Source organism: Pholcus phalangioides, unplaced genomic scaffold (assembly GCF_987345545.1).
Source record: "Pholcus phalangioides strain wild (caught in Gottingen) unplaced genomic scaffold, Ppha-v1.0 ptg000011l_1, whole genome shotgun sequence".
In the NCBI taxonomy this organism is placed as follows: Eukaryota; Metazoa; Arthropoda; class Arachnida; order Araneae; family Pholcidae; genus Pholcus; species Pholcus phalangioides.
The window spans coordinates 14,026,444-14,041,537 of NW_028301604.1; the positions used below are offsets into that span (position 1 = coordinate 14,026,444).

At 35.8% G+C, this 15,094-nt stretch overlaps 1 protein-coding gene across 3 annotated transcripts in view; it reads left to right on the top strand.

The window, feature by feature from the left end:
* LOC149080091 (alpha-mannosidase 2x-like) overlaps window positions 1-15,094 on the top strand; it is a 141,821-nt gene that overhangs the window by 102,159 nt on the left and 24,568 nt on the right. For all 3 annotated transcript variants that reach the window (XM_089239076.1, XM_089239075.1, XM_089239077.1), the window contains exon 18: window positions 3,086-3,222. In XM_089239076.1, coding sequence (XP_089095202.1) covers window positions 3,086-3,222 — 137 coding nt within the window. The remainder of the gene's footprint in view (window positions 1-3,085; window positions 3,223-15,094) is intronic.

Genomic DNA, 15,094 nt, shown 5'->3' on the forward strand with positions numbered 1-15,094 from the left:
ACCTATGCTGGTTTTCCGACATCACATTATTTTCATCTATCCACTTCAATTGCCTTTTGATAATAATTTCCAAAATTTTCAAGAAGGAGCTCATCAAAGTCACTATATAGGAGGTATCGAGCCACTAGCTTTCATGTTCATATGTAGCTTTTACCTTATGTTGTTGCTGCCACCTGTTTTACAAATTAGAAGTGATTAATGTAATAGTGAAAAAAATTGTATGAGAGCTGTTTGACCTTCAAACTTCTGACTCTCAGTTCCAGTTATGTTGGTTAAAACAGGTTTTATTGTTCTATTTTTCTTAAAATTTCTGTAGAATATAAATGCTACTACTACTACTACATAACCATACATGTACCTACTAAATATTCCTATGAAGAATTTTTAAAGATAGGATACCCCCCCCCCCCAAGTTAATTTGGCATCTGAAGCGAAGTAAAAGCAGAAACCGCAGCTTGAACACTGGGCAACAGCTTGAAAACACTTTGTCTCTGCTACCAATCATTTCTCAGTTACAGGAGAAGTTCTCGTTTGCTGGCAGGAGCACTGGAATGAAAAATCAAACAATGCAGTACATAGAATCAAAACATTTTTTTTTTGTTTACTTAAAAGATTTCTGCTTGTCTGACCCCTTTAAATATAGGCTTTTGGCTACAAATTCGGACCACACACAGTTGAACTAGCAGAGATCAATCTTGAAAACAAGTATCATTGCTTACACATAGGAAATGAAGGAAAAATGATGAGAGGAGAGCAGAGGTTTCGATTGTTTCTATATTCTTCCCTTTGTTTATATTCTGGGTACCCCTTTCCCTATGTTTCTTGTACTATAGTTTTTTTTTAATATTCAGGCCATAACAAGGGAGAAAAGATAGAAAGATAATGCTCAAGTAAAAGAAAACAAAAAAAAAAGGCAATTTTGTTTTACAGGGTTACCAATTAAGTCTTGAAGGAAGGGAGAGTCCAAATGTATTTCTTCCATTTACACAGGACACAGCTATCTCATCCCTGATCGTTAAGGAGTTGATGGAATGCTCTGTCAGACCCTATGTGCATAAATAGGAGTAAAGCAACTAATGTACATTTTTTGTCATTCTTATAATAATAGTTTTGTAAAGATATATTCACACACATAGTATGATGACAGCAAATTTCATATAGATTATCACGAAGTCATTTTATTCAGTGTATTTCGTATTTATTCATTTGTTATCTTATGAGTAGAGCCCGGATTATATGCACTAAAAAAGTGGCAAAATATGCTCTAAAAATATGCACTTAAAATTGTCAAAATATGCACTAAAAAATGTTGAAATATGCACTTAAAACTGTCAAAATATGCACTAAAAATGTTGAAATATGCACTAAAAATGCCAGAATATGATATTAAAAATGCCAAAATATGCAATTAAAAATGCCAAAATATGCAATGAAAACCGCAAAAAATGCAAAAAACACCCAAAATGTGTATAAAAAGCATATCTGGAAACTTTTTAAAAAAATTCCAGGATATGTATCAAAACTGAGAAAATATACATTAAAAAAATCAGGCAAAAAAGGATATATGTTTTTAAAAATGAATATTTTCTATTTCTTAGTGCACATTCATTTAAAAAATATATACCTACATATGTATAGTATATACTGCATATGCAAATAACTCTACATATTTTTATTTACACATTTTTAATTTCTTCTATGCTGTAGCTGGTTAGTGACAAAACAATTTTGACAATTTTTCTGAAAAAATTTAACACTTTTTGACATATCTCTAGGAATAGCCTTAGGCAAGGTTTGCACTATAAAAGCTTGATAAAAGTACTTTTATAAAACTTGAAAAATGCAACCAATAAACGTATCATTGCATACAAGCGAATGTAACTATTATTATTGGTTGCTTTTTTTTCAAGTTTTGTAAAATTGTTGATATTTGGAAAATACAGTACTGTAATATATACAAACATCTCTATCAATTCACTAAATCCCACCTGCTGAAAAAATAAAAATGTTATGAAAATATGAGTAGAGCCCGGATTATATGCACTAAAAAAGTGGTAAAATATGCAAATATGCTCTAAAAATATGCAAATATGCTCTAAAAATATGCAAATATGCTCTAAAAATATGCAAATATATACTTAAAAATGCAAAAATAAGCACTGAAAATTCCGAAATATGCATTAAACACCCCAGAATATGCACTAGAAATCTTGAAGAAGTCGAAAAGTCCAAAATATGTGCAAAAAATAAGAAAATATGCATTAATAAAATCACCATCCACAAAAAAAAATGTGTTTTTAAAATGCATATTTTCTTTCTTTTTTTCATGCATATGTATTTCATTTACAAAAAAAATATCCCCTTTTATATATATATATATATACCGCATATATGCAAATAACTTCTACATATTTTTATTCAGGCATTTTTTACTTTTCAGTTTGTTTTAGCTGCTCAGTAACGAAAATACCAGTAACAAAAGAATTTCACCACTATTTCTATACAAATTTAACACTTTCACATATCTCTATAAATAGCCTTAAAATAAAATGGTCAATATTCATAAAATACTTTATAAATGTGTATTAATTCACTAAATTTTTCACCTGCGAGTAGAAAAGTCTATGTTATGAAAATATTATGAATAATATTTATTTGAAAAATTATAAAAAAAAATTTAGTGAGCTTTTAAACAAACCATAGACGGAGATAAACTTGGAAGTCTGGGAGGGCACGATGATGATGTCAATTCATATATACATATATACATTAGATCAGTCGACTCCACCTTTGACGCTGGGGGGGGGGGCCCCACGCCCCCCTATATTTCCGCCCATGAAACAAACCTTCAAAAATATGCACTTATACTGAAAATACTTTGATTTTATGCATTTATATGCATTATTGCTAAAAAAAGGCCAAAATATGCAAATGCATATAATCCGGGTTCTACTTATGAGTAATGCGTATCCTTAATACCATGAATCAGTTGTTTATGATGACTTAAAATTTAGCAATAAATTATTTAAGCAATTGCTCTCTTATATTAAAAACATCCAACTCATTTGAAAATTCATTTTTAAAGGTTTGGATGGCATTGGCATTGACATATATAATGTGGTAGATATGGCGAAGGATATGAATAAAGAATTGCTTATGCGTTTTGCAACCAATATTACAAATAAGAATCAAGATTTTTTTACGGATCTCAATGGTTTACAGGTATGCTTCTCTTCATCTCTTTCTATCTGTCTATTTACCCACTGATCACTTTAGATATTTTACCCTTTTTTTCACTGCACTCACTTTCAATCACAAAAGAATTAATCAAACTGCATTTAAATTATTAATTAAATTAATCAGTGCTTTCAAGAAGCATTGTTCATACAAATTGTGATGTTTGCGCATTTAGAGAAAAAATACAGTCACACTCCCAATCAAATAAATCTTGCAAAACTAACAGTTTTATTTGTTAAATGAGAAGAAATCGGGGTTAATTGGATTTATTCATAGAAACACATGTTAAATTTTAAGCTCTAAAATAATTATGAAGGTTATAGTCATCTATGTCTCATAGAAAGAAATAGAATGAATAGATAAGGGGTTGAGTATTTGTTTATAACTATTTCTGTAAAAAAAAATACTATACTTTAAAATTTTTGATGGGACAAATATTGATTTGGCTGAATACCGAATATTCGGTTAATGTTTTGGCCTAATACTGAATATCTGTTTTTAGAAAATTCATCACAATTATAAATAAAATTGGTGTTTTGAATTGAAAATAAAAATAAAAAGTTTTCAGGTTTTTTAGCCGATGTGATGTATAGTTTTTGTCTTTAGACATTTGGTTCACACGGGTGGTGAACATTTTCAAGAATTACGTAACGGCGGAATGCAAGAATTTTTGCCGAGATCTGCCCTCAGGACTATTACAACGGCTTACAGAAGGCCAGGCAGGCTAATGACAGAATAAAATTCTCAAAAGCCAGACAAAGTCGGGAAAATCCGCAATATTTTAAACAAATTTGTAAATTTTTCGCTCGTTAAAAGGAGGCCGGTAAATATGTGAAATTTTGAATAACTGATGTCGTCTCAGAGTTAAGAAAATTTTATAACTAAGAGAGGAGATGAGCTGGAAAATGCCGTCACAACCCCACGAGGGTTAGTACCGTTATGAAGAAGCGATATCGCATGTGAAGAAAGCAGGAAAAGACTAGCCCTCTGTTATTAGTCCATCTCTGTGAAGCCCTGGGATTGGCTGATTCTGTCTCTACAGCGTAGGATGACCTATAATGAAAATCTTGGAAAAATAGTTCCTAGACGGTAGAGTTAAAGTTAGAAAATAGTCAAAATGTTAATTAAAATAAAATAAAATACTTTTTTTTAAAGAGTTTTAAAGTTTTTTTGAAGAATGATTTTTCGTTTTTTCTAAAGAGATACCTGGAAAATCAAGAAAAGAAAAGTAGACGTTAGAGTACTAGGCCAGGCCTAGTAGAAATCAAGTCCATCTTTCACATAGCTTTTCAGCGTGATACACAAAATCACGTTAAATTTCAAGAGAAACACCGTCCATTAAATGTCCTGCCATGAGAGAAATGATGGAATGGAGATCGGTGATCGCTTTCTCAGATAATCACTCAGTTTCTAGGCCGTCTCTGCGAAGTTTAACTTTTATCGAGGGGTTGCTTGCTTGGTGTCGGAGCACTTGCCATCGAGGTTGCCGCTTTTGATGTGGCTGGTGAGACCGTTGGCAGAGCCGGCTGGGAGCTAGATTTTTTTCTCGAGAAACTTTTTGTATTTTAGTGTGACAGATTTTGGTAGGAAAGATGTTTGAGAAGAAGTCGATTTGGGAACGTAAACTTGAGACTGGATGTTGCTAGTCTTTTTCTCTTGAGAGCCGGAAATCTTTTTAAGTTCCCTTTGAAAATTTTGATCTATTCTGGACATTTTTTGTAGTTCACTGGATGTGGTATGCAAACAGTATGCAAGTCAGAGTGTCCTTTCCGCGCACCTTACTACATTCTCCGGGCTCATGGTGGTCCGTACATTTGATGCAGAAATGAGCAAAGTGCGCGAATCTAAGACAGCGACGGCATTGAAAGGCGTGAAAGTTTCATACAAATTTCTCGACATAAATCTTTAGATGATGGATTTGGTCCAGCTTGAAAATTCTGAAATTTAAGTCACTATTAGGAAGAGTGATTCTCCAGGTTTTGGTGTCAAGTGAGCTTGCTTTCCTGAAGATTTCAATTTTTTTGATTGAAAACCTCAGTTTTTCTAGGGCTTGATGTATGTATGTAAGCGCTGGGAGTTCTCTTGTCCAGGCCCCTCAGGAGCACGGCGAAAAAGGTATTTTTCTTGGTTTTTGGCTCTTGGATTGGCTTTTCCTCTTTCAGCCATTCTCTCGCAGTGTCGAGATCAGCTCTGGTCTGGAAAGAAATTTCTGTCTCTCGCCCTTGAAGTTCCGCTTGGAAATGATGCAAGCAGAGGCGAGAGAGTTGGTTGTCAATGTGGAACCAGTTGCCATTGGTGGCTATTCGAAGTGACAGCTTTTCCGTCGTGCCCTGTGATTGGTCAGTAGCAGTCTCTGGGTCAATAGGATTCGATGTTGTAGAATCGATAATGGCTGGTGGGTTGTTTTCTGTAATCGATATTATCGATTCAGCTTGTACTGTCAGCAGGTCTGCGATTTCCTCGGAAAAATTTATTTCTGGATTTTCAGTTATCGTGGCAATGTCACTGGACCTTAAATGAGAAATTTGAAAAAAGTCCATTTCCTCTGAGGGAGAATCAGCTACTTGGGTATCTGCTTGGAACCTAGAAAGAAAAGAAACGTCTTGGCATGCATATATTGTACGATTTCGTTATTCCCTATAGCTAGTCGGTAAAGATCGACACGATCAAAATAAAAAAATGGATGATAATTTTAAAAAAAATTCTTTCGTGGAGCAAAAATTGGTGCTCTTTCACCTGTCCCCCACAAGGATAGGGCTGACAGGGCTGCAGCCCTAATTCCCGGGACAATCACCATCATTGTTTTTTCATGCTATAAATTTACTACAGAGCCCCCTCAGTGAAAACTCTTGCTTGCGGACCTGCCAAAGATCCAACAGCCCTGCTCCATGATGTGTGAGGAAGATCACGTCCTTTCTACGAAAACCAATATTATTTCCAAGAGGACTCTCCCTACTGCCATGGTCTACTACAGTCTCCCCCCCCCCCCTAGGAATTATCACGTGATCCTGAGAACACTGCTTTAGGGGGAATATTACAGATGTTGGAAGGTCAGGACAAGCAAAGAAAGAAAAGTTATTTTTTGTTCATCTAAATAGTTTTTTTGCCCCACTCATATAATGGTGTGCCATATGCCCCAATGTTGGGTGGCTACATATTGGCATTGTTCTTTTCTGTTGCTACTCACCTATCCATCTCTCTGGGGCAAAAAAAAAAAAAGAATGAATAAAACCTGAGAGAGAAGAAAAGAAATATTGAATGGCACAGCTTCTCCCAAGCCTAGATTTTAGAGAAAAAATCGAAAAAAATCTGTGACTCTCACTCAAATTTTGTGACTTTTTCGGAACTTTCGTGACCTTTTTCTGATTCAGTGACTTTTCCGGGACTTCGTGACTTTCCCGTGTTGGTTGACACGCTATGCATTTCCAGTTCAATTTTTTTCCAAAGTACTTTTTCTAAGGATTTTTCAGAAAATCCCGCACATTGATAGTGGAATGAATTTTTACAATCTGTGTAATACATTGTGTCACTGGGAACTAATACTAAATCTTTTCACAACAAAAGCACACAACTTCATCAGACATGATTTCAGATATGGAACCAAAGCATATATGTGTATAAAAAAATTGAAATTAGTTAACTAACTCAATCACAAAAAATTAAAAAAAAAAAAAAAAAAGTTAAGAAGTGGTAATTTCTTTTCTTCAAAGAAAGAGGGCCAGAGAAGTGACAAATCACACTGTGTACTAGCTCGTTGCCACCAGATCTATTTTATTGATTAATATGCATTATATAATGACCATCTGACAGCTGAGGTGGTTATTATATATATAAATATGTTCAGTTCAACTGGACTGGCAGGGGCATCAGAAGTGTTTCGGACCTGTGAGTGCTCATCTTGAGCTTTATATAAAGGAAATTTCAATTTCTGAATAAATTCTGGGGGTGCTGAGACCCATGTCACAAATTACTATGGGTGCTTGAGCATGCACAGCACCCCTTGTTTCTATGCCACTGAGGACTGGTTTCTACTTCTCATTTGCAATTGGCTTTACTAGATCTCATCTAAATGAACAATTGTGAGCACAAAAATGACCATTGGGCTGCAAAAATGAACAAATTGCAAATAAACAAAGTTGAACATCATTAAATGGAGTAGCTTAACACATTTTACCGCTTTGCATAAAATGTGTGTTTTGTTTCATTAAAAGTAAACTTTTAAGTAAAATTTTATCTGATGACAAGATATTTTGTCTAAGTGAAATAATTTCCTCAGTCCCTTTTATTTTCCCAGTAACAAGGTTTGACTCTGATAGAGAAATTTGCTTGCTGTTTATACAAATTCAAATACAATGCCACAACAGGCAAAATGCCCAGCGAGGTGGCTGAGAAAAAGATGCCCATAAAAATATGGATGCCATATATTTCAAAAATACAGCAACCCAATTAAAAATGCAATTAATAAAAATTATAAACAATATATACACGAGATAAAAATTATACAATGCCCATAAAGAATACTTATGGTTGTTTTATTCTAAGTATGGATAGCTTCTCAATTTACCCCAACATGATTATCGTATTACTTTTTAAACATGTCAATTGTGTTACAATTTACTACCTCCGCGGGTAAGCTATTTCATTTATTAACAACCCTATTAGAGAAAAATTCCCTGCGACACCATAACCTTGCATTGTCCCTCACCAATCGATACTGGTGTCCCCTTGTAAAAGCAGTCGATTGGCAGTGTACTAAAATTTCATGGTCCACCCTATCCATCCCATTGAAAATTTTGAACACTTTGATCATATCTCCTCGACGCCTGCGTTCATCCAATGTAAACATATTCAAAAAATGAAGTCTCTCTTCATAACTCAAGCCCCGTGTGCCAATAAGGACACGCGTAGCTCTTCTCTGCACCCCTTCAACCAAGTCTATGTCCCTCTGTAAGTATGGTCTCCAAAACCTTACAGCATACTCCAGTCCAGGACAAACTAAGCCTCAAAAAAGTGGAAGAATGACTTTAGGAGAACGCGAAGAGACCTTTCTGAAAATGAGACCAAGCATTCTATTCGCTTTTTTGACCACCGCTGAACAATGTTCAGAAAACCTAAGCCGCTCGTCAATGAGAATTCCCAAATCGGTGACCCTAGTTGCATCTGCGATAGAGACACCATTCAACTCGTAAGAGAACCGTGGGTTGTTCGAACCAAAATGAGCGACCATGCACTTATCAACGCTAAACGTCATGCTCACATTCATTTGCCTATGCTGCAATCCTGTTTAAGTTGGTCTGGAGCAACTCCCTATCGCTTTGATTCCCGATTACCCCCAATAACTTCACATCATCTGCGAATTTGCTAGTAATCCCATCGATACCCTGATCAAGTTTATCGATAAAAAGTGAAAAAAGTATGGACCGAAGGACACTTCCTTGAGGAACTCCACTTGTGACGCCTGTCCAACCAGAGAATTCCCCATAACTTGTTGCGACCTACCTCTTAACCACTATTCTATACAATTCAGCAAGTTGCCTGCAATTCCAATCTTGTGTAAACGCTTCAAGAGTTTACCATGTTGGACCCGATCGAATGCCTTCTGGAAATCAAGGTAAACAACATCTACATTTTTGCTCTTACCCAAAGCCTTAGTCACGTGATCATAGAAACAAAAAAGGTTAGTTACACATGACTTCCCCTTCCTGAACCTATGCTGATTATCCGACAATACATTATTCTCGTCTATCCACTTCACAAACTGCCTTTTGATGATAATTTTCAAAATAGAGCTCGTCAAACTCACTGGACGATAATTGGACACAGCTTCTCTACTACCCTTCTTAAATATCGGAACAACATTAGCAAGTTTTCAATCCCTTTGGACGATACCCTCAGCAACACTGCTCCTATATATCTGTGCGACTGGCCCCCACAATTCATTACACATTCCCTCAGGACCCTGGGATAGATATCATCTGGTCCTGGTGCCTTGCTTGCACATACATTTTTTAGAAGATTCAGGACCTCCACGTCTTCCACATGAATATCGTTCAGGATTTTATTACCCCAAGCAACACCCTGAATATTGAATATTATTATCTATGTTATTAAAAACTGACGAAAAGTCGTTGAAAGCACTACACATGTCTACATTGCTCTCTAACCTAGACCTTCCTATTAAGAGGAGGCCAACTGTACCCTTGCATCCATTATTGACGTATCGAAAAAATTATTTTCTGTCAGAGCCAATGTTCTCTGCCAACCTAGATTCAACTTCCTTTTTACTACCCCTTATCGCTTTCTTCAACACTCTTCTTTTATCAGTAAACAATGATAGGTCACCTCATCCACTTTTATACTCTCTGAATGCTCTTTTCTTTTCAAGATAAAGGTTACGCATGCTATCTTGGTTATAATGGTTGCGCACCATGAACCTTGGAGGGTGCGATGTACAAATACGCTTTTTTTGAACAAAGGGTATGACGTCGTGTGCGACATCCCAGCCTAACTACCCATGATTCTGGTCTGGCGAAATCGGTGCAATCGATACACAAAGGAGAGAGACAAATGATTTCAAAGAAATTTCTAGTTTTTAACAAAAGTAAATTTATTAATTCTTTAACAATTAAATAGGTTAGGAATTACTCTCTGAATGCTCTTTTCTTTTCAAGGTAAATGTTACACACGCTATCTGTGAACCATAGAGGGTACGGTGTACAAACACGCTTTTTTTGAACAAAGGGTATGAGACGTCGTGATAAACAGAGGACAGCTTCGTACTAAATTCATCCCATTGACTTACCACCCCTACTGATTCCAACCGGTCTTTGAAAACTTTCACTAACCTTCCTCTCAAAACATCAAAGTTAGTTAAACAAGGAACCAGTCTTTTGTTATCAACCTTACCAAGGAAAAGTTACAGTGAAATCTGACTATACGATGAGCACTGGAAGAAAACTCTTCCCCCACAGAAACATGTTCAACAAGATCCTCAGAACTAGTAAGAACTAAATCCAAAATAGCAGTACCCCTAGTGACTTCTGATACATGCTGATACAAAAAATTTTCAAGCACCAACATAAGAAAGTCTCTTTCATACTGATCTCTAGATGAACGGTTCTCCCAATCAATACCTGGGTAATTGAAATCCCCAAGTATGATAATCCTCTTACGCTTACACATGTAGAAGATTTCATAATGAAATTTGGTGATGTAGTTTGGATCTCTATTCGGTGGATTGTAACAAACCCCAACAATAAGTTTATGATGTCTTCTGTTTTCAAGCTCAACTCATATAGTTTCAATATCACTTCTCTTCACGTTACACTCTCTAGTCTTCATACATGATTTCACGTATATCAATACTCCACCCCCTTTCCTATCAGATCTATTTCTCAAAAAAGTATCGTATCCTGAGATGTGTAAGAAAGATTCATCCCCATCGTTTGCCCAAGATTCTGTAATGGCTATGAGATCCAGGCCCTCCACAACTATCATAGTTCCTAAAAAATCTTTCTTATTACCCAAGCTCCTGGCATTTATTAGCACACATTTTAATTTGCCCGGTGATTTAGTGTCAATCGAGAAGCCATCCAAGTCAGAGTTGGGTAATTCCCCTTCAGTACTGTTGTGATTATCATTAACTAACCTGCATTCCCGACTACGTGGTCTGGGAGTAAAAAACCTGACCTAAGACTATCTTAAACCTCCCAAACCCCCCTCTTATTTAGATGGATTCCATCTGAACGAAGCCACCTATCGGTAAATACGGGAAGCTCTAAGAACGTTACCCCAAGTGAGGAGCAAATGTCCTTCAGGCCTATATTGAATTGGTGGATCCTATTCCTATACACCCTACTACCCCTTGGTAGCACTGGAATCACTGTCACATCTGAACCCCCCTCCCTAGTGGATAATAGTAAATCCCAGTACTCTGACAGAGACTCACTAATATTCGGTCCTACCTGATTTGTTCCCACCCACAGAATCACCTGCAAGGGCAACTTTCGGCGATGAAAAACGGCTCGAACGTTGCAAATCTTCCCTCCAGGAAGACAACAGCGCTCGAAACCCCGAAAATCCCTACACACTCTGTTGCCAAGTTCCCTAACCATGGAATCGTCAATGATTAAACCCCTATCACTATCCTCCTCTGCCTCATCCACGACCACCCATTCGCCCTCTAAACTGTCGTTGTTCGTGGAGATTGCTTCTTCATCAACAGGTAGCTCGACAACCAGTGGCTCCGTTATAACCGGAACCTCTAGTACCCTAACTTTTTCCCGTAAAGCTTTAACCTTGAGTTCCAACCTTGCCCTATCCAAGCACCCTTTACAATTGAAACTATCAGCTACTATACCCCTAGACCAGGGAAACCTCCCGTCGCAAGCTCTACACAACACTAGTCGAGATCGAGGCATACTAACACTATTGCTAAAGCTAGATAAAAATAATAATTAAAAATAGGAAAATGAGAAATGTTAACAGGAAATTAAAGTAATGTAAAATACATTACTATGCGAAATATACGTAAGAGATTGTACGAAAAAAATATGTAAAATAGAATGCTCAGCACTAATCACGAAGAAGAAAATATATATGTATATAAAGAATACAACACACTCTAAAAAAAGTATTAAGCTACAAAGTACAATTTATACTTATTAGAATTAGCTAACTCTAACTATCTGAAATCACTAACACTACAACAATAGGCCCAAGTGGAAGGAAAAACAAAGTTATTGAGAGTACCTGGGGTTTGCTAACCCTAACGTCCAAAAAAAACCTACAAATTTATATAAAAGAAGTGAGAAAACACAAACCTGGCGAAAATACAATAAAAATGAAATGCGAAGGAGAAAAATAAATTTAAGTCGATCGAAAATACACAACGAAAATTAAAAAAATTGAGAGCAATAAAATAAAAGAAACAGCAGAATATGACCCAAAATAAACAACACTGTAAATAAAACTCACGAGAACGAAGAGAAAAAAAAATGCTGTGAGACAGTGCTTCCCACGGACGGAGACATATTAGAGCATGAAAGAGTTGCAGCTCCCCCCTACTCCTACATCAAAGATTTGTACAGTTGATCAAAATATATGTGTTATATGCATTGATATCTTCATTATGCTCTGTGGAAAGTTTTGCAGGATTAAAATAATTTATTTCTTATCAGATGTTTTTATTTTGTAAATTCACTCGTGTTCCCCCTTTCATTAAGACCCCTATTTCATTAACCCCCCTTCCCAGGTGGTTGCTGTAGTGGGGGAAAGATCGAAACAGCATGACCATGCTGGTAACTGACTATAATTTATTGTATGATTAACATTAAATCATTAAATGAGAACGATAACAAATGTATAGTTAGGCTACATAGTTAAGCAAAAATAGTAGCAGTAGTGATCACATTAGACTTTCGACAATATATATGCTTTAAAGTGGGCATGGCACTAGCCGCTTACGCTCATTGTTGATATGCAAATCAGTCAGGAGTGTTGCCAGATCACAACAGTCGCTACTCATAGTTCAGGAACCACTGATATAAGAAATCAGTCCAGCATGGTTCAATTTTTCGAATGAGAAAAGGTCACAGAAAAGTCACCAAAAAGTCTCTGAATTTTTCATTTGGTAGACACCCTGAAAAAAAGTTTCTAAAGCATAAAATAAAACTACTGACCAAATTACATATAGTTTCAGCAGTTCTGGGTCGGTGATGATTTCTATAGGAACTTTTAACCCTCTTTATGACCCCCTTAGGGATCAAATTCTGAAAAATTCCTTCTTAGTGAATCTCCACATCATGAAGTAAAACTACTGACCAAATTTCCTATCTATATCTTCAACGATGATAAATCAGTCATTTTATATAGATTTTCCATCCAATATAATGATTTGCAATAATTGATTTCTGACTTGACCACTCAATCCAACACAATATCTGCACTCAGTTCTGCCCTTCCTCTATTTTGCAAAGAAACTAACAAAACCCTTCTCTGTTAATCAAAATAATCACTTTGCCCAAAACTATAGAAAATATTCACAGCATGGTGATGATGACAAATGATGTTTTATAACACACCAACATATGTTTGCTTCCTTCACTTCAGTATTTTTATTATCAGTTTTGACGTCATAGTCATTGCCTTCTGTTGTTAGTGACGGCATATGTTCAGCTTGGTGCCTTTGAATATTCTTCAAATGTTTTTCAATATGAAAATGTGGTACGGCAATGGAATAGAGGACGTTGATTTTGTGTCATTAACTAGTTGTTCTTGAAAAGCCTTTATTTAAGTACCCTAAAGAAGTCTGAAAGAAATGGTGATCAAACGTTTTGGATCACCTTAGCCCAGGGTTAAGGTTTAAACCAAGTGGTTTTTAAAAAAAAAATCAAATAAAAGTTTTCTAAATATCATTTTTTCCTTGAAAAATATCATATTGGTTGTCAAAATTTATATTAGCCAAAATTTTTCATTTTTACTACATTTTATATTCTTGGGATACATTTTGATGGTATATCTTTAGATGGTATAAGTGTGTTTTTTTTCAAAAAGTCTCATAAAAGTGGCCTGAATATATATATTTTTTTTTTCATATGAAGTATCTTAGTTATTTAAAGTTATATACAGAAGCCAAAATTTCTCATTCTTACCACATTTTCTAACCTTTGGCTACATTCTGATGCTCCATCTTAAGTGAACTCATGAATAAGGATTGCATCATACATCTAAATGTAGTGGTATATTATCTCACATGGTTTCTTTTTCCCTTCACAAAGAAGCAGCAACAGTAGTGATACCATCATGCTAGGGGCAGGTGGTCCTATAATCCAATAAAGACACCAGCTGTCCTTAAAGGACAAATACTAGTGTACTAGTAGTTACATTACTTCACAGACATTTTAATTTTCTTTCCCAAAAGAAGTAGCACATCTCCTACTGTATATCTCCCAGTCTTAATATTCAATAGTTTTTTTTTATACTTTCACTGTTAAGCATGGTTAATCAAGGTTCTACTGTATAGTAGTAACAGATTTATGAAAAATAATCAGCTATATACATGGATTAAAGCTTATGGATATAGCGATTATAATTAAAGTTTTGATTCCAAAACTACAAGTACTGGTTAGAATGACTTGAAAATTTACATGGATACTCCTGAAGCAATGGGAATTTCTTTCGCAAAAGAAAAAAAGTACAAAATGTGCAAGTAGATGATGCTGTACTTGGCCAGCAGTATAATCTATTTTGTGCAACCACATTATTTCGGCACTTCCACAGCATCAGTGTGTGGATAGAACAACTTCTATCAAGATGCACATTGCAATACCAGCAAAGCAGCTGCTGAAGACCCATTTTGACAATAACAGGATGGCACGACACCTGGCCGGCCATCAGTTCACACCTTAACCCTTGTAACTTCTGGCTGGGAGGGGGGGGGACCTCAAAATATTATGAACGGTGGTCGGATTGCAAACTTTGGGGAATTGCAAGCTTCAGCGCATCCCCTATATGTTAGAAGTTCCTCAGGAATATTAATGTGGGGGCACATTTGGTTTAATAAAGGTGAATTGCAAGCTCATCCACATCATGACCATGGCATACTCTGATCTGTTGTCAACAAGAATTTTTGTGCTTTCACCTCATAGCCAGATCACGGTGGATAACATATTTATCATTTCTTGTGTAAGTTATAGTTATTTGTTTATTACTTTTTTGTGATGTTTCCATTAATTATGAAATCATGCAATACTATAATTAAGTTATCATTTTGCCATGACTGGCTATCGTTTCCATTCTGCAAGCAAATTTCCCACATGTTCGATTATGTCATTAATTTTACATTTTAAAGTGTTTT